This window comes from Limulus polyphemus, unplaced genomic scaffold (genome assembly GCF_000517525.1).
Source record: "Limulus polyphemus unplaced genomic scaffold, Limulus_polyphemus-2.1.2 Scaffold1, whole genome shotgun sequence".
NCBI classification, from domain to species: Eukaryota; Metazoa; Arthropoda; class Merostomata; order Xiphosura; family Limulidae; genus Limulus; species Limulus polyphemus.
This window is the reverse complement of record NW_013665611.1, coordinates 1591402-1612134: the sequence shown is the minus strand read 5'-3', so window position 1 is coordinate 1612134 and position 20733 is coordinate 1591402. Positions and strand designations below refer to the sequence as shown.

The 20733-nt window shown below is 34.8% G+C and overlaps 1 protein-coding gene across 2 annotated transcripts in view; it reads left to right on the top strand.

The window, feature by feature from the left end:
• The window catches only part of LOC106459935, a 48713-nt gene that overhangs the window by 16202 nt on the left and 11778 nt on the right, over positions 1-20733 (top strand). For both annotated transcript variants that reach the window (XM_022388637.1, XM_022388679.1), the window contains exons 5-8: positions 147-180; positions 2513-2688; positions 11163-11236; positions 17611-17721. In XM_022388637.1, the coding sequence (XP_022244345.1) occupies positions 147-180; positions 2513-2688; positions 11163-11236; positions 17611-17721 (395 nt within the window). The remainder of the gene's footprint in view (positions 1-146; positions 181-2512; positions 2689-11162; positions 11237-17610; positions 17722-20733) is intronic.

Here is a 20733-nt window from a genome sequence, read left to right as displayed (position 1 = left end):
CCTTTTTAACATTAAGTTAGTTATTAACTTACATCTAATCTTGCATAATACAAACTTTTAAGTTATCAATCAGTTGCATAAGCAGTTGCACATAAACATTAACTATTTTTTAAAACATTTGTGCTAATTGCTGTGTTTCTTTTCAGTATATCTTCATGGCTAAACTTCAGAAAGAAAAAGGTAAGCTGTTTGTTTTACTTTTATTTGCTGGGTGATTTTGAAAGGTAACTGCTTATATTATTTGTATGAAATACTTATTAGTATTTTCCAATAAGTTAGTTGGGGTTGAATTAAAGGACAATGTTTATATTTTTCACAAATGTGCTACTTAGAAAATTTTGCCGTATTTCTAAAATTATAATTTATTTTCCTTGTGCTGTTATTTCTATTTACTTAATTTGATTTTGCTAAGAATTTGACATCTATTATTTCACATTCCTCTCCTCCATTGTTAGTGAAACATATATACGTATCTTCATCGTATGTTCTATAGCAGTGGAAGGCAGTCACTTTATCAGATCTGCACATGGTATGTTTTTATTCCATTTTATGAACACATTTTTCCTTGACACTCTTCAGAGATACCTGATATTGTTTCTTGATGGATTCTTAGATTTTCTTTGGTTTTTCTTCTTGTAACCATTTATTTCCAACTGGCTTTAGATTGTTAATATCAAACTTTTCACATAGTTTTTATACCTTGTATTTTGGAATTTGCATGAATAGAAAGATTAATCTCACAGATTTGGAACTAGATTCCATGAGGGGTAATTTAGGTTTATCACTGGGCTGTCTCTCTCCAAATAATCAAAGATATGTTGTATATGATTGAGATTTTTTTTCTTACATATTCTCAATTTTCTTGTCGGCTGCATCTGGTTATTTGTTCTCTAAGCATTTATTTGAAATTAAAGAATACATTTTGAGCCATTCTTTTGGGCTATGACCATTTGAAGTTTGGCTCTTTCAAGATTATCCTTGTTGTAAGCAATTTCAATAATATAGTAACTTTCTATTGCCAAATCATTATATTATTTAAATTGTTCTATCCCCTAAGGACAGTTGCTAGAAATAGAAACTATCAGAAAAATAAGTGTAATAAATATGGGGCAGTTGGGCACAATTTGGTTAGCTAGGAAAAGTAAGTTACCTTTGACCATTTCATTATTATTTTTTTTTTTTTTGCTTTGCTTATTCACTAAGATACTTTTGAATGTTTTTTATTGTTATTATTAAACTTATTATTTTTCTTTTGCTGTTTATAAAATCATGAAAACATTGGCAATTGCTCAATTTGCCATAAAATGCATTTTGATAAGTTCAGATAAATGCTAATTTAATAAAATATTAATCATATATTGCTTTTGTGTACATAGTGGTCTTTAAGCAAGCACTTACTTTTTTTTTCTTAGTTAAATTTTAATAGTTTTTTTTATTTATAAATATATTTTTGGCACTTTGTTTTTGTTTAAAAAAAGGTACTGTTAGTACTTTTAGTTTTTGTATTAATTCACATCAGTTATATTATTCTTGTTTTCATTTGTTAAAATTATTTTTATGCATGCTGGTGACTTCCTTTCAGTTTTATTACACCTTGTGAAAGGACATAACTTCAGAGTCATTGGTATGATGTATTTATTGAAGAACAAAGGAAACAAGATAGCCTGATTTTTAGTGAGGTAGCTCTTAAATTATCTTTACAAACATACTTGACTTCTTTATATATATATATATATATATATGTGTGTGTGTGTGTGTGTGTGTACATATATATATTTGTTATTTTTAAATTTATCAGTTTTAATGTACTTGGACTTAAGTTAGATTTTTTCCTTTTTTGTTTGTCATACTTTGTTTCTGCATATCAAGTTTTTTTTCCAGGACTTCTATCCTGAATTTGCTGCTTATAATTTTTCAGATCACTTTAAAATCTTAAACAGAGAAGTATGAGTTTATTTGAGTGTATGAGTTACACAATGGGCTATCTGTGCTGTGCCCACTGCTGGTACTGAAAAATCACTCTCTGTATATTTCATTTATGAAAGAATTTGCATTATTATGTATCCAGTAGACAAAATATTTTTAGGATAATGCAATTTTTCAGTATGAATTAGTTATCACATGTATTTCATGAACTTTTCATTCAAGCTCTGTAGCTTTGTCCATGAAATTCACTATTAAATTATGAAAAAATGTCATGATCTTAAACAAATAACATCTCAGTTTGAAGGTTAAGCTTTTAGAATGTATTATTATGAATTTTGTATTTTGTGTATTTAAGTTTTCAGACAGTGTTTTAGGCTCTATGATGAAGTACTCAGCATCGAGCCCACGACCTCATTTTAAGACTGAACTAGAGAAAAGAGAAGTCTATAAAAGCACATTGTACAAATTGAAAACACTGTTTAAGACCAAAATAAAAAATATAGGCTTGATTTTCAGTTTTTTTGTTACTTTGTTACTTAGTTGTAAAAAACTGGTGTACTGCTTATTATTTGGAATACACTCTCAGCTTATGCAAAAAGAAGAGTCTCTGGAAATGGAAATAACAATGACCATTGAAGGAAGAAAAGAAGCAGCAAGAATGGAAAGTCTTACCCAGTCATCAGATATCATGAACCCAGCCAAGCTAGTCTTTCATAGTGAGCATTTTGGATGGCTAGGAGATGATCCTCAAAACTGGATTACGTACGTTTTAGTGCATGACATTTAATTGTAGCATCAAATTAGCTTCTAATTTATATCTAAAGGTATGAGTTTATCAATTTTGATTATTTGAATGTAAATTTAATTACCTATTTGTTTTCCACATTTTCTTTTGGCATATATGGCTTCTGCAAAACAGTTTAACCCTTTCCAGACTGGTCATGGGTCAAAGGGCATGTCATCGTGTTTCTTGACTCTCATTCAAAATTTTATTGAACTACTATTTCATCAACTTATGTCAATAAGTTTGGTATCATTCTGTAGATTATATTTCAAATTTTAGTATTATACATTACTCAGTTTCTTAATTTAAATGTAAATTTTAAAAAACACTTAAACATTGATTTTTATGTGTCACATGGTATGTTGAATGCAGCACTGGTTCAAATTAGATGTTTGTGATGTCAAAATACTAAGTCTATAGTTTTTTACAAATTAGGAACTCAAATTACCAATATTGACAAGCTAGTATATAAAATAAGAACCTCCTATCTTTTCTGAGATATTGCTCATGTACTGAATCATGTGAATAACCAACTGAAAGCTCAGTATGTCCCCTTAGTGGCTTTCTCAGCCATTTTCAAGTGTTAGGATGCCATCTTGTACTTTAAAAACAAGATTTCAAGGAGGTAGGTTGTGTCTTTAGTCTACTTGAGAATTTCATATCTTTTTTAGACTGAAATACAGCTTAGTTACTAAGCTAGATAAATTATAGTGGAATTCTATGGTATCGATATGGTAATTTATGATTTTTTTGGTTATTCAACTGTATATATATAAAACTTAAAAAAAATTTTTCATTTCATATCCTCCATGTGCAAAATTTTATAAGGCTTAGCAACCTACATCAAGCAACAACCGAGTACGAAGGTCGTAACTAGAAAAGATAATTGTTTGCTTTACTTCTTTAATTACTTTTCTAGTACATAAGTTTAAGAACTTATTCCTAAATAGTAATAATCTATGTAAATATATAATGTATAATGATTGAAATGTGACTGTACTATTCTATTAAAACACAGCCACAACAGGTCACTTTGTAAAGACCAAAGGTCAGTTTTATATTATTGGATATGGCAACATGAGTACACATGTGCTGCATCATTGTAACTTCTGTATTGTTAGCCAGGCACTGCTGAAAGGTCAATATATGAAAAATAATAAATATATATAAATGTATAATGTTAGGAGATTTAAGCTATTTAGCCTAAACATTTATGTTTTTATGTTATAATTTGTAGTCATTCTAGAATGAAAAAGACATAATTTATATTTATTTCCTAATTTTTTTTGGTGGTTACAAGATAGATCAAATTGACTGAACCTGTACAGAGATTCGTTTGTGAAAATAACAGATAAAATATAAAATGTTTTTCTCAAGAAACATTTGATAACTATCTGGACATTATAAAGATTTCTCATGTGAAATTTGAAAATTTTTTGATGCAAGAAAGTATTTTTAATCATATAATAAAAATTACTTTGCATGTAGGATAGGCAACATGTGAAAAAAAAAGGCATGAGAAAAACATTGCTTAACAAACCTTAAGACTTAATAAAAAATTTTGATATTTTGAATATGAAAGCATTGTAATGTTTACTGATAATCTGCCAAATTTTGTTAACATATGCTTACTAGTTTAAAAGTTATAGCGTGAAAACTATAACAAGCACAAAATGGTTACGAGGTCGGTCCCAGGGACTGAACCCATTCTGAAAGAGTTAAGGTGGTTAGAGAGATCTAATGTAGTGGTTTCAGTCACTGTGGCTTATTGATATTATTGTTTAACTGTGACCTACAAAACATTTGTGGTAGTTTTCATGTCTTTTTTCCATGAATTATCCTTATTCTTCCAATTTCACACATGTTATTTGATTTATGCTTTTTTGCTGGCATTATGTGTTAAATCAATAAATTTTGGTCTATCTGAAAAAGCCCCCCAGTGGCACAGCAGTATGTCTGCAGACTTACAATGCTAAAAACCGGGTTTCGATACCTGTGGTGGGCAGAGCACAGATAACCCATTGTATAGCTTTGTGCTTAACTTCAAAACAAACAAAACTATCTGAAAAAATTTTACGTGGTCAGGTCAGACAAACACATTCTTGGAGATGTAACTTTATTTAATGAAATTACATGTAAGGTAAACAATAAAGTAAAGTAATGGTATTTATAATAGTGTACAGAGTATGAAACAGTTATGAGCATTCAGTGTATGACACAGTATTACGAGTTAAAACAAAAAGGCTCGCACAAGTTAAAAATAAAACTTGTAGTAAAGAAAAAAATGGCTAAAAGGTATTTATAAAATGAACCAAAGCTAAGTTATTGCAAAGTAAATGTAAAGTTGTAATGAAGGCAGACTTAGCTAAATATGCAGAAATGATTGAATGTGTGTTCACAAAGTGATAAGCATGTGGTTTTGAACAAACTGTGCATGCGTATTTTATACCTAAATAAGTTGAGAAAGCTCATAGTAATTGTATTTAGTGTAATGTTAATTTTTTTTTTAGGAAATTATATGCTGGTTAAGTGTTGTTTGTGTGAAATACGTTTCAAATAAAAACTAAACTAAATCGTGCCATCATGCATTGAAAAGTTTGACTAAGCAAGAAAACAACTAAGATGATTATGAATTGAAAATCCAATATGCAACCCAGATTCTGCAGACAAAGGCCTTTCTAATGATATGAGATTTGTAGCATTTGATCGAAAAATGTATGAGAAAAGTTCCTGACAGACAAATGCAAGCATATTATTTATACAAATATAGTCATTTTGTTTTCAAATAATTTAATTAATTTCAGCTTATCTTTGAAGGCTGTCGGTTTTCTTTTTTCTTTTCTCAGGTGATCAATAATGTTGTACTTTCATATTCTTACCTGTTACTCTTACAATTAACCAGCAACTACATATTAAATGCAGCCTGTAAGTTTTGAGTGTACTGAATTAGTTCATAACCTCATTCACTCACTCATAGGCAAGCTATGAAGTCAGGTTTGTAAAGTATGCTGTTTAATTTGCATTACTGTTACTTCAGTTTTGAGAAACTTGACTACATTTTTTGTTGTTTGTGTGCCACTTTAGAAGTTTCATGTCATACCAGTGGCAGATGTTTTTGTCAAGTTGCCTATTCATTGTTTATGAACTTAGAAATTCACACTGACAGTGTTCAGAGATATGGGCTGTTATATTGCCTTACCTGTGACTTAACTATGTAGTTTGTTTATGGAATCAGTCATGGACATTTATGTCATTTTTGAGTGTTCGAGACGATCTTTAGATTTTTGTTAGATTTTCTGGTGTCCATGTGCACCTTATGGACTCTTTAAGACAAGGAAATTTTGCTGTTCCTTTATGTTCGGATTTTTTTTTGTATTCCCAGTGTATAGGTAGGGTTTTATCTGGATACCTAAGTATTTTGTGGAATTCTATAAAAATGTTTTTTATAGTTGATTTTGGATCAACTATCTTTCACTCTGTTTTCTTCAGGCTCCTTTCTAGGTTTTATCTCCCTTTTGTAGTTGTATTGCAATTGGTCTAGAAGCATTTGATTTCAGTTAAGTATTTTGCCAGTAGAAACAACGGTAACAAGAAATTCTGGTTTTACATGTCCCCTTTAATGTTTAATGTTTAAAGTTTACCCATGTTGCATAGTGTTATTTCATTGGAAAACCTTGTAATATAGTATTTGCTGATCTCCTTACACTTGTGTGGTTCATTTGGGATTTCTTGTGTTTCCTGCCAAGTGAAATTAGAGTTCTTTTAATTGTAAGCTTTTTACATTGGTTCATAATTTTATAATTCTCTGTAGAGTTTTTCTAACTTTTCATTTCTGAATGTTTTTTCCAAATGTAGGAGTACATCTTTTCCTGATATTCTAGTTTACCCAACTTACTTATTGTGGAAATGGTACTGTTGTACCTCATTTTTCTACCTCTTAAACTGACAGCTGGACAGTTCTTAACCCTTTATCATCTCCACCCATATATTTATGCATGCTAAACATCATCTCCACCCATATATTTATGCATGCTAGACATCATCTCCACTGGTGTGTGTGTGTGAGTGTGTGTGTGTATATATATATATATGCCAAATGTCTTGCACATCATTTAAAGTGCCTTGCACTTGGTTTGGTTTTTTTTGTGATCAAAGCATTGCTACAGTAATGGACGAAACCCTACCATGGATGAAAAGGGGTTAAAATAAAAGATGCAAAACTAATACTATCATTAAAATGTATAAAGCGTATATTCGCCCCTAATAGAATATGGCTCTCAAATCACCTACAATATGCCTAAAAATATCGTTAAATCTCTCCACCTCCAGCAAAACAGAGTTCTAAGATTAGCTCAAAATTTGTCCCTATCAATTATATGCACAAAGCTTGCAACAGTTCATTATTTAAAGACAGACTAAAAACACTAGCCCACAAATATTACCAAACAGCAGAAACAAGAAATACCTTAATTGCTAAGATACACACCTTGACTAGTGCCCCACACAAAACAATATCTCCATACAACATATACATGGCCTCCAAAACACCCTAAAACAACCTCTGATAAAAACTTAATTTTATGTATAAGCTAATAATTTCTTGTGTTTTTCTTATTAAAGCACTTGGCACAGGATAGGTAGAATATTTGGCACTTGTCTTGTGAAAGTGGGTTTTCTCGGGGGTACTCCCGTTTCCCCCCACAGCAAATTCAAAAGCACTTGGATTTAATGATCCCAGTCGTGGCATTGGATTTACAGATCCCAGCCACCCCGTGACCCTGATGATGGGAAATTTGTCGATTGTTTTGTCAAAAGTGCATCACCTCACTTCATCTCTACAACGTCACATCAATGACCTTGGTCATCTTCTCTTCTCTGACCTGGAACCAGCCAGTCATTTTTTTAAAATTTTTAAATACCAATAGTCAAAAGTAGAACTAACCTCTCCTACAAAATTTAAAAAATCTCATGAATATAACAAATAAAATTACCACGAGTAGGGCAAAGGGGGATAATAATATCCCTGACCACTCCAGTTGAGGAAAGTTTCTTTCCTTTAAAAACTAAATTCCTGTTGCCAAAAAGAAAAAAAAGGGGGGGGGGGTAAAAGGAATTGTTTCTGTATTTTAGTTTTTTCTTGTAGGAATGTGCTTTCAAGTTTCTATAAGCAATCTCTCCTTAATTTTTAATGATGGATTGCAGTTTTGGAGCTCATACATTGTTATTTTAACTTCTGTGGAATCTAGAGTTAACAGTTTCATTAGTTTTAAGATATTTTCTATGCTATCTTCAGGTAGCCTTAAAAAAAATAGCTTAATATACAGATTCATTACATATATGATTCATTACAGATTCATTACATATATTTGATATAACCATGGAAGCTTAACATTGATGGTAGCTTTTTCGTAAGCTATGGTTCCAATATGAACACTCATCTCCATACACAGATAGCTATTATCCTCTTGAAGTCCTGCTTTCTGCCTGAGACACTTGCCACCAGCCTTGTGAAAAGTCACATGAAAACACATGTATTTGCACCACTGCATGATGACGTATCATGCAACTAAACCTCCCACCAACAGGAGTGCAACATACCTCTTTGCACAAATCCTCCCTCTACATTTGCACATGAAAATCTTTATTCTTTAGCACTTACAATGACCAATTTATCAACAATTCTGAAAGTTCCTTGTCTGTTGAAGATGTTACAATCATAGTTAAGCATATAGTGGGGTCCATGATACAACCAGGACCCTCTTCTTCTGCCCCTGCCTTACATTTCTCTTCACTTGATTTTGAAAATGAAGAACATGTTCAGGTTTACAAGAACTCAGTACCCAGGTGTGTACCATTCTTTCTCTATTTCCCATAAGTTATGATGCTTCTCATTCTCTATTACATAAGTCTCACAAATTCCTTGTTTTTCCACCCTCTCCTGGTATTTCCACCCATGCTAACTCTTTTCACAATTAGCTTCATTCACGAGTATTATGCCAAGTCCTCCACATCTAAGAGATTCCTACCTTCTTACCTATAGTTACTCTCCCTTTCCTGGACACTCAAGTCTTGGAGTCTCCTTTGCCAGTCTGGGGAAAGACTTTTTGTCAGACATGTTTCTGTCTGATGCTTAATTTGCCTGACTTTGTGCATTCCTTATTACCCTTTGTTACCTCTTCACCTCATGATGGAGTTCATGACCCTTCTCTGGGTTATTACTCTTACCTCATCATTGCTCCCAAAATGATGGGAGATTGGCGCCTGATCATTAAACTCACATTAAAGTCATACCTCACTTTTGGATAGAGACCTACTTCTCTCACTGCTAGTCTTTCCAACCAGGCCTGTGGATGACCAAGGAAAAAGTGTCTGACACAATTTTACTTCAGGTTTGTCCATGTGGATTGTGTCTTTCAGTCTGTGCCCTTCCACTCAGAATAGTGTTAGTCCCATATGTGTACAATTACATTATGTGGGCTTTTGCTTGCCATCTACACTGCCTGGGACTCAGGTTCCACTTCCACATAGATAACTGACTCCTCATCTCTTGTTTCCAGGAGGAATACTCAGGTCAAATTTCACTTATTCTTAATGAAGCCACTCGCTTGGGATGGCTTATCAGGATTTCCATTTCCTTCCTAACCCAAACCAATATCTTATTCACCCCTGAATACTTTTTAACTCTTGCCTCAGTTGTGTCCAACCTTCTCCTTACCATCTCTTAGACCTCTAGAGTCTAGTCACAAAGTCCATACCTTTCCTTCTGCATGGAAGGTTCTATCTCATTTGGGGATTATGGCTCCTCTGGCACCTCTCATTTCACTTGGCTATGCATATGCACCTCCAACAGTTGGTCCTGTGTGACTAATGAAACTTGTTCATGGATCCACTGTCCTCATGGGTTCTCCTTCATCTCCATCTCCTGGAGGATCTTGCCTTGTGGCTGGACTGCTCAAACACCACCACATGTGTTCCCTTACCCTCCTCCCAAGCCTGACCTAAGCCTTTTCACTGATGCACATCTCATCAGGTGGTGAGCATCCCTGAATGACTCTCTCATTTCAGATACCTGGACGTCAAAGGAATGTTATCTCCACATCAACATCCTAGAACTGCTTGCAGTTCAATGGGATTGCTCCCATTGTCCATTGAAACTAGGATTCTGTTGATCAGAATCTAAGTGAAGGGGTAAGTAACCATTTTCCAGGTTTGGTAAGGTAAAAATCACATGGTTGGGTCTTAGTTGTACAGTTAGGTGGAATAGAAGCAGGTTTTGCTTTTAGAGTAATTGTCCAAATGTACACTATGCTAATGAAAGACTGCTGGTACACAAATTGTACCCTATGTTACACATTTAAATGCTCTTAAAATTGTATATATGATGGAAAGTACCATAGCAAATTCGATTGAAAAAGTATGTCAAACAATAAAATACAACTGCCTGAAAAACACATTCATGCAGATAAAACACATTGTGGAGACCCATGTTGATTATTTAAGGAAAGAAAAACATCCCCTTTGTTAACATATGGTTAGTATGAGGGAGCAGTGATAACTACAAACAATATAACACCACACAAAATAATCACCACCATCATTCTTATTTGAATAACATCATTAACACAATATCTCTTAATGTCCAGAATATGATGTATTGTTTATGACACAGTTTATGTTTTAGCTCTAATTTTAGTACAAGTTTTTCATTACCAGTTAACTCTTGAACATGCATGTCTATGATGCAGTTAAATATAAAACATTGTTATTTATTAAATTATTGTTTATTAAACAGAAATGGTTAATTTTGGGATATATATATTGCCCAATAGTGTTATTGTTAGCAGGAAGCCAGTCTTTGTAAATTCATCTGACTCTACAAAAAGATGCAAACTGTAAGTGCTGCACTTAGTAACGCAAACAATTTTTTGTATTTTATTTTATCCTTACAAAATACTTGTATTTGATGCATATATTATAATAGTTAATTTTGGTGTGAATAAATTAAGTTTTATGCACTTCATTTCTTTATAGCCTGAACATTATGGTATTGATTTTCATTATTATTCATTTCTAAAATACACTTCAGTAGTTTCTTGATGTGGTTTTTTTTTAGGTGACATGAGATAGGAACAAAGCAAAAGTTCTGTGATATTTATAGTCATTAGACCATATGTTAATTGACTTATAAGAACTGTGTATAACATAGTGAAATCTCAGTAGAATATTACTTCTCTGAAAAATAGTTTTGATAGTGCATTTGGTTAAACTTGACTACCATCTGTAAAAAAATACCATTATTTTGGTTCATATATATTTATAGATAATTGACATTATGTCTCAGGTGTGTGGGTGTCAGTTAAGCTTCTAACTTGTGTAAAACATAAGCTAGTATCTTTAAAAAATATTATCTAACTTGGTGCTTGGAAGTTATAACATTCTCTTAAATTCACAGTGCTGGTGATGAAGAGTGTGATACGACTTCAAATCATTCCAAAGTAGATGATTCTTTAGTAACACTTCTGAGTAGTAAGTATTTACTTGCAAGTCTTTATGTTAAATTGCTACTACTTTTGGATAATAAGTGTATGTTGGTAATTGTATAAAAATGTAGGTAACTATAACTTAACCATAGAATTATATTTTTCCAATACGGTACGCTACCTCCACTAACATAAATAGCTGTTCTCGTTCAGTGAAGCCCTCTATATGCAAAATTTTTTACACGTGCCACAAGCATTTTATCTCCCCTCCATTGGATTTGACTGATTACAATGCGTCTCATGCAAATCATCATCATGCATCAACCCTCCACCAATAATAGTGCGACATACTCTCATAACGCATGTGACTCCCTCTATTCATTTCTACCGAACTATCACTTCTCATTTGGCAATGTAGACGTTTTTTCTTTTAGTGTTCTTCGTGTGAATAGTGATTTTGCAGTTTAATTTATGAAATGGAATTGCGTCATTATTATTTTTTTCTTTACATTGAAGAAATTTTTTAATTTTATTTAATTTCCCAGTCTTTATTCTTTTTTCTCACATTTGCATATTTTATGTCAAACACTTTTGTTAGACTTACATATTTCTACAATGAATTCTGAGGTTCATGTTCCCACTTTGAGTGTTATACCTCTAGCACTATTTTCACAGGCTGCAAGTGGGGGAGACCCGTCATTGGATTTCTTTGCTGTTATCCATCGTGAGATTGATCGTTATGTGGGTCAACCTTCTTCTCCTGAACTTGCCCCACTAATCCTCCTGAACAAGCCAAACCTGTTCGGGCCGATGAAGATTTGATAGCCTTTTTACACCACCGAATGTTGCCGTATCTATCCCAACCTGGCCTGTGGAATCAGCTAGGCCTAATATGGCATTCTTCAACATGATTTCTCAGGTATGTTATGTTTTATCCAAAATCGACATTTTTCTATGATTCCATATTACCTCTATGTAGGCTTGTTTGTTGTCTTTGGCTCTCGCTTTACACACATGGTTTCACTGTTGTTGGGATCTTCTGGGTCACAATGTGACCTTATCCCAATTTCATTTGCCATCTCTTTCTTTTCGGGATGTCCAAATATTTTTTTGGGCAATATGTTTTCGACCATGTATCTGAGACTTTGGAATCTTGTGTTTAATCTGTGAGTCAACACTATACCCCTTAGGTCAGGCTCATATGTGGGCTCTTTTGTCAGCTTTTCATGACCAGTGGAATCTTGAAGGGATTCTTTGTTGGCTCTTATTACCCTTCCCCCTACTCTTGTTGTTGTTGGGCGGCATTGGTGGTTAGATATGACTCGCACATTGGCAGGTGTTCCGCTTCCTCCTCCTCATCCAGATTTCCACATTTCATGGATGCATCCCTTTGGGGATGAGGGGGGGCGTGGGTTATTCAATAGGAAGCATTGGGGTTTTGATTTGCAGCCGAGAGGTCTTATCCTATAAACTTCCTGTAGCTTCTCGCTGTAAGTCATGTTTTGGTTCATTTTCTCCATCTTGCCAGAAATCATCTGGTAATGATCCATTCCAACTTTTCTTCAGTGGTTCCTTATCTCAATCGTCAGGGCAGCATCCATTCTCCATTCCTCTGTATTCATATGTTTTATCTTCTTTTTGTGCCCACATGCTCACTATTCATATCATTATGTGTCATGTTCTGGGTGCTTTCACTCTTGTCATGGATTGAATTCCTGTCCAGACAACATTTATCAATCAGAATGGCCTCTCAATCATTTTTCTTCTGTGGCTTTGACTTCAGTGGGGTATTCCTCTTTTTGAGGCTTTTGCTATGTTTCTTAACCACAAATTGGCTTGGTTTTGGTCTCTGGTTCCTAGTCTTCTTGCTCTAGCTATCCATGTTTTCAGCCAGGACTGGACCAATGCATTTGTCTATCCTCCTGTTCTCCTTATTCTCTGGGTAATTCGTTCATCCTTGACTCTCTGTGTTCTGTCCTTCTGATAGCTCCTTCCTGGCTGTGGTTTCTGCAACATCTTCAGCTCCAACTTCTTCCCCTATTACCTTTTCCTCTGACTCTGTCCCTTTTTTGCCACCCACAGACACCAGGGTTTCATCCGGATCTTCCTGACCTCGATCTTCACACTTGGTTTTCCTCTGGTAATTGGCAAGGTGATCTGGCATTTCCGACGGTTGGCCTCTTTTATGACTTTTTTTCATTCGCCCTTCCTACATGGAAGTTTCTCAATCCAAATGGAAATTTTCTGTCAATGGTTTCTGGATCCAGGGTTTCCCCCTGCTTAACCCACTGTTTTTCGTCATACAGATTTCCTCACTTGACTTTTGGATTGAGGCTTTTTTGTCTCCTCGGTCTCAGACTTGCGAGTGGCCCTGTCCCACACTAGTCATTTTTCCCAATCCCACAGGTATTTACCACTTTACACTTTACCTGTGGATGTGTTCCTTCCGGATTTGTCATCCACCACAGCGGGCTGTCTTTCTGGATCTGGATATTAATGTGGTCCTGCATGGCCTCACTTTGCCTACATTCAAACCACTCTCCCAGTGCTCCTTGTTTCATCTTCCCTTATGTCTTCCTTCCTTTTCCTGTTCACCTGTGGACATTGGTTGTATGTTTATTTGCCATCGATGTTTCATGTGCTTTTTATCCTTCTACATATCTTCTCCTTTCTCTGGATCATTTTTCCTCCCTAACACTCTGGTGGATCATGAGGACAACTCCTCCATTTAGTCACTTTCCATTCCTTTCATTTCACACCTTTATCCTCGTTCTGATCCGGATAGATTTCTATGTTCTGTTATGGTGTCAGTTCCAGCCTCCTTCTTCCTTGGCAGCTTTCCTCTGTTTGTGATCTTTTTCCTTCCACCTTTGCCAGTTGGGTTTGACTCTTCAATCTATTGGCTTCTTCCTCTTTATCAACTTCCTCTCGTATTTTGTCCCGAGTGTCTTCTCATCCAAAATCGACACCTTCCCTATTCATTGGCATTTCATCTTCACCGTCCTTTTGAGGTACTTTTTCAATCAGGCATGTGGACTACCCATGATACATAAGTCTCTCATTACTTGCATCAGATCATGGTTTTCTTCCTTTTCGAGCGATCGTCTACCACCTGTAGCCATTCTAAAATATCAGAATTCAGTGAGACTTTGACTGGGTAAGTTATTTTTCTCTTATGTTTCATTTTCAGAGGCCCATTTCCCTTTAATAATTGCTCATTGTTTAGATCCCACTCTGTGGCAAGTGGTGCCTGACCAGGTCTTCTTTAACAGATCAAATCTGCACTGTAAGGCCATGTTGACTAACATATTATATTTCTATGGCCACGTAATGCACACTGCAGAAATGGGATGTTCCACAAGATCACTTGTAGGTTTATCCTCGTGATGGAATTTTAACAAAAAACTTTGTCTGTCCAGGACTGTACTCACCTATAGACTACATTGGTAAAGCAGAAGGGGATAGCTGTCCATCCCTGCTATGCCTTGTATTGAATAAATTGATATGGTCTGCTTTTAAAAAATAGGTTTTTGTGGTCACCCATTGCACTATTTCAGGTGTTATCGTTCCTCTGGACTCTCCATTGCATTCCCCCCCTTTCCAGTTCCAAGCCACTGGGATTGTGGACCATAGAGGCATCGTCCTGAATGGGTTAATGAAATACAAATACAAACAAAATATAAAGTTGATTATACAATCATTCAGTTGAGAGTAGGGTGGTGGTGTTCTGCTGATGTAGATGATGTGATATCCTACAATATGAAGTGCAAATAAAACTAGGAGTGGGCCATCAAAATTGTAATTCACCCCTTTGATTGGGATCCCTCATCATACCACCACGTGGGTATCAGTTCCCAGTGACTGGGTTTTGGATTTAGAGTTGAACCAATCAACACAAGTCCTCACACATGTATTACAGATGTCTGTATTCCTCCCTCTTTTATACTCTTATTACTCCATCAGTGTTGTGGTCACGGTGGAGGTAATTGTAGGTTATTATGGTTATTCCCCTTCCGCTATCCCTCAATACTTGTTATCCTGAGGATGTTACTGTGCCTGGGGTGGTTATGGTCAATTTCAATTTTGAGGGAAATGATTTACATTAAGTAGACATCTTTTCAATATTGGATGTCGGGTTCCCGGATCAATTTATCAATTATTTATATATTAACATGTGCCCGTTGATGGGTCTGGGGTTCTTGATTCCCTCTGACCTCATGATCTTGAGTTGAAGATGGTATGATCCTCTTTCCTACCCCCACCAGATGGCTAGGTTTTGGATTGTAGTCAACTTGCTGGTGGTATGATCCCCTTTCCTACCCCTGCATGGATGTTGGTACCCAGTGTCCGGGTTTTGGTTTGTAGTTGACTAGCTACCATTATGATCCTCTTTCCTACCCCCACATGGATGTTGGTTCTCAGTGGCCTGGGTTTTGGATTGTAATTGACTTACTGATGATATGATCCTCATCCTACCCCTATGTAGATGTCGGTTCCCAGCTGCATTGGTTTTGGATGTAGTTGACTTACCATGTATGGTCTGTCACGCCTTAGCCACTCTACACCTAGGACACATCCTTTTCATTTTACCCACATTTATAATTTCTGGGATAGAGTTGCATAAATATTATATGATTTGGATCACGTGGATGTGATCCTCTGATTTCTCATATGTGAGACATCCTTCTGTGATGGGCGAAGAGTATACCTGGTTCAGAAGTGGTATGGTTCCCCCACATCAGATCTTTGAATTTGACTATCTCCTCTGTTATCTTATGTACTCTTATGGAGTATCCTTCAGATACTTTTGAAAGATACTTTTTTTTCTTTCCCTCTCACAGGTCCCTCCACCTATTCAGTGTGGGATTCTAGCTATTTATGTGAGTGGAGGTAAAGTACCGTATCGAAAGTTATAATTTTCCTTCACTGAAAATGTATTTCTGATAGGTACTTACCTCCTCTCACACTTCCTACCCTTTTTCCCCACTGTAGACCGATGTTTCCATCTTCTGCCAAAACTCAAAGTGATAGTTCAGTAGAATTGAATAGAGGGAGTCACGTGCTTCATGCAAGTATATCACACTCTTATTAGTGGAGGGTTGACTCATGATGATTTGCATGAGAAATGCATTAGAATAAGTCAATTCCAATGGAGGGGAGATAAAAGGTTTGTGGCATGCCTAAAATTTTTTTTCATATAGAGGGCAGTACTGAACAAGAATAGCTATTTATGTGATGGGAAGTAAGTGCCTATCAGAAATACATTTTCAGTGTAGAAAAATTATGACTTTCATGAATAAAATTATTGAAATTACATTTTGTTCTGTTATACACTAGATATATACTCAAAGAAAAATATTATTTGTGAAATGTAAAGGAAAACAGTTTATCAAACACAGTGCAAATATCAGTGTACTGTGGATGTTTTACTTCTCATACTTTATATTATGTCTCTTTGATAAATCGACACAAGTTTTATTTCATTAATACTTTCCTATGACATTCTTTTGATACTTTTATTGCAAGTAAGCTCAGAATAAGAGAATATTAATTGCAAAATGTGTAAATGATTGTAGTTTCAGGTCTGCTCTAGAAGATATTTGTAAAATTAGTCTTCAGTTTTATTTTCAAATTCTTAGAAAAATACTTTTTATGCCTTAAACTGAAATAATTATCAGTGTTTTCTCAATTACACCATCTTATGGAAAATGCTCAAGAAATCCTCTTAAAAATAAGTTTCTTTTTACATTTATATTAAATTTGGAGAGTGTAAAAATAGTGGTTGAAATTTTTTAAATACTTTTTTCTCAAAGGAAATTCAAAATTCTTTGCTATGGTAAGTTTTTTTCTACATTTAGATGACTCCACGTCTGAATCTGAATAGCAAAATTTTGATGATTGTTTATGGTTTCAAAATTATTTTTTTTTGTGGCTATATTTTCGATTTAAAAACAAAACAGTCTCTCTGTAAAAATCTTGTATGTGATCATTGTTCTTTAGCTTTCAAGAAAAAAAACTGGAGTAATTTTATGATAAAACAAAAATGTTGAGAAATAAAAAATTCTGTCCATGTTTCAAAAACAAATTGGGTAAGCAGGAATTCCAAAGAAGTGAAAACTAAGACTTATTGATCATTGACCTTGTACTCATTTAGACAAGATTCTCACTCAGATAAATGAGGGAGTGAAACATTGGTCTGAAAGTATAGTAAAAACATGGAAAATTCAAGACATCTTCTCAAAGAATCAAAAACATAGCTATACTGAAAAATATGATTTTCACAGAAAAAAAAAAAAGAAAAACTGTTGAATGTGTGGATCATATGCAGTTGGCAGGTATAGGACCACAAGCTTATTTTTCATTTTTAATTTATCAGGTGTGAAAATTATTCAGTGTTTTATATCAACTTCTTTTTATCAGGGCAGCGATCCCTGAACAGTAGTGTCAACCATCTCTTGACAAGAGACAGACTTACGACTTTCAACAGTACACCACCTTCGTCCATAGACTTAGAATGGGATGATGAAGCAGGTACTTGTGAGAGAATTTGACCTCCATTTGTTTCAAAGAAAGTTATTTTTTCCATTAGTTATTAAGTTTGGCATTGTTAAACCATATCACATACTAAGCAAGTTTTGAGATACCTTATAAAGCTACAAAACAATCTTCTAATGTAAATAAGTAGTTTAATGTTCTTATTCTATAGGCATAATGTAAGTAAAACAATTTTTTATGCATACCTTGTAATTAATACTTGTTTCACTTTCTCAACTAAGCTATGATCTTTCAAACGTCCTTGTTAGATTAATGTTAACCTTCTTAGGTTTTAAAGAGTAGTTGTCTGGAATGTAATGTTGTCTGTGACTTATATAAAAAAAAGTCAATGTATCAAAAATAAAATATGCCATTTAAAAGAATGTTGCTTGGTTATTAATGTGCCAAATACTCTTGCAAAATACACTTTTCACCTGTTGCATTGAAAATATACGTAAAAAAATTGAATCTGTTAACAGCATAAATAAATCCTAACTGATACAGAAAAATACTGGAACTGACTCTGAAAAAAACACTTATAAAAATTATTTTGCTTAGATGGACTTTTATTCTTTAGTAGACTAATAACTTATGTTTTTTATCCTTATCTATATAATTAGATTATTTTAGTACTTAGGAAGTTATTAGAAAAGTTTTGTAATATTCTGTTTTTGTTATATTTGATTTTTGAGGTATTGTTAGAAATTAAAAACCAGTTCCAACATATACAGAAGTATTGCAGCTGCTTTCGTAAAAAGTGAAAGAAGACTTTTAATCTAATGTGAGTTCTGGCAAAGCTTCTCAACCCAGTTGATAATAAAAACAAATCTGTATATATAAAAACCAGAGTTATTTGGTTTCTTGAAGTCACGAGTTGTTATGAGAAACTCAGGTGGATCATCCCAAAGATTAACTATAAATGGATGAGCAATTGAACAAATATTTTGAATTTGGTTGCCATTTCAATTTTTATTTTGTGAAGTCAACACCAAGCAAAGTGATGCTTACTATACAGAGTATAGGTACCTTTGTTGATCACCATATTCAGTAGACTTGCACATGAAACCAACAGAATAAATGCTGTGCAAATTGTGGATACATTTGCTGGTAATTAATAATTAGAAAACCAGACTCATATGTCAAGAATAATATTCACACACGTTACGGTCATAACATGAGATTTTAGGTTTCACTGAGTCCATTTTTAGGTGAATAAGCATCTAGTTAGTACATCAATAATAATGAAAAAGTTCTAGGGTAAGTAACAGTTTACATACTAAACTAACCTGATTTAGTTCTGTCCTCAGTATATAAATCAATAGGTGCTTTTCCAAAACATACTTACTTCCCTCACACATACCACGTGCCTTGAACATAGCTCCCACCCTCCATGTGTCAACATGTATTGTGCCAGCCTATGATAGGATAACATATCCTCTGTCTGTAGTAAGCCCCATTAGCACTATCACATGTACATAGGCTCATTCTTGTTGAGGCAAAATAAAGGCAGATGGTGCAGTCAGATGTGTATCTATTTGAAATACATTTCCAAGTAAGAAAAATGTTAACTTCAGGAGCATTACTCACCTTTCTGCACCACATAAATCTATAACCCCACAATGAAGTGGTGCAGGGACCAGTGCACAAAGAGAATTTCCAAAACATATATACCTCCGCTCACACTACAGCTGTTACTCGACTGCCAAGGTTTCTTCTTTTGCCCATTTAAGCATTGGTCTGATTTTTTTCTGACTTGCTCCAGTCTTTTATACCCCACTCAATTGCCCTTGGCAATATTTATCTTGGTACTCTCCACCTATGTCAGCACTCTCCCTCTATCCTGCAACTGTATTTAAGCACTTCGTTCAGATATTATCACTTTTTCTTGACAAAGTGTCACTAACGGGTTTCCCAGTATTATGATCAATCAGAGATACTTTGAATGTTATCTGTGTTATCTAGTTGATTTTTGTAATAATAATAATTATTACAATTAAAAAAATTTCGAATGGCAAGCCGATTTACAGTATGAATTCCCAGATTATAATTTCAGGCAGGAGGCAAATTGGTTCTCTCCTGTCCCATCTCTGATATCTAAGGAGGGTGGGTCACTCATTTGAGACTGTCAGTGATCTTATTGGTAGTGAGATAGAGACATATATTTGGTTCTGTGGTGTTCCTCCGGGGAGCTCTGAGGCTGCAATTGAGGGCAATCTTCAACATTCTGGAGAGGATTTAGATTCGCTTTTTTCTGCACCTTTTTTAGTCTGCTGGCTTTTCAGTCCCCCTGTGGAACAGCGATGAAGTTTACGGATTTACAATACTGTGGTCTGGGATTCAACTCCCTATAGTGGACACAACAGATGGCTCAACGTTGCTTTGCTCTAACAAAACAAACTTACCTGACCAAATGTTGTTCCAATCAACAGTAATCAACACAGTCTTTAAATGACATATAAAACCAAACATGAGGCCACTTTGGGATAAACTGCTTTTGATTTGTTTTCTTCAGTTGGTTAATCGAGAGTGTAATGTTTTGTGTCTTTCCGTGGTTGCTTTTGAGCTTGCACCTTAACTGATGGCTGAAATGTCTGGGAGCAAATTTTTAGTTTTCTCTCCATCCACATACATTGTGGTTCGAGGGAGGAGTTTGTAATTAACCTGAATAGATCAATGTCTCCTGAGAGGACAGGGTCAATCCCCGGACTTACAACTCTAAAATCTAACAATTTGTTTTCCTTTCATTGCACTTTGTTGGAAGACTCTCAGGATTACCAACTTCATTGAAAAGCTGGAACCATTGTTAGCATGCACAGTGATTCAGTTGTTGGATTTTACATTCATCCTTGTTGTCATTAGCATCTTGATTTTTATTGGCTCTTACAGGGGCTCATAGTTCCACCTCTATTCGTGAGTCCTGGACCCCGTCATCAGCCCCTCTGTCATTTGTACCAAGAATAGTCTATAGCAAAGGGTTATGCTGCTTGGTCAGATCACCACTGATGTTGT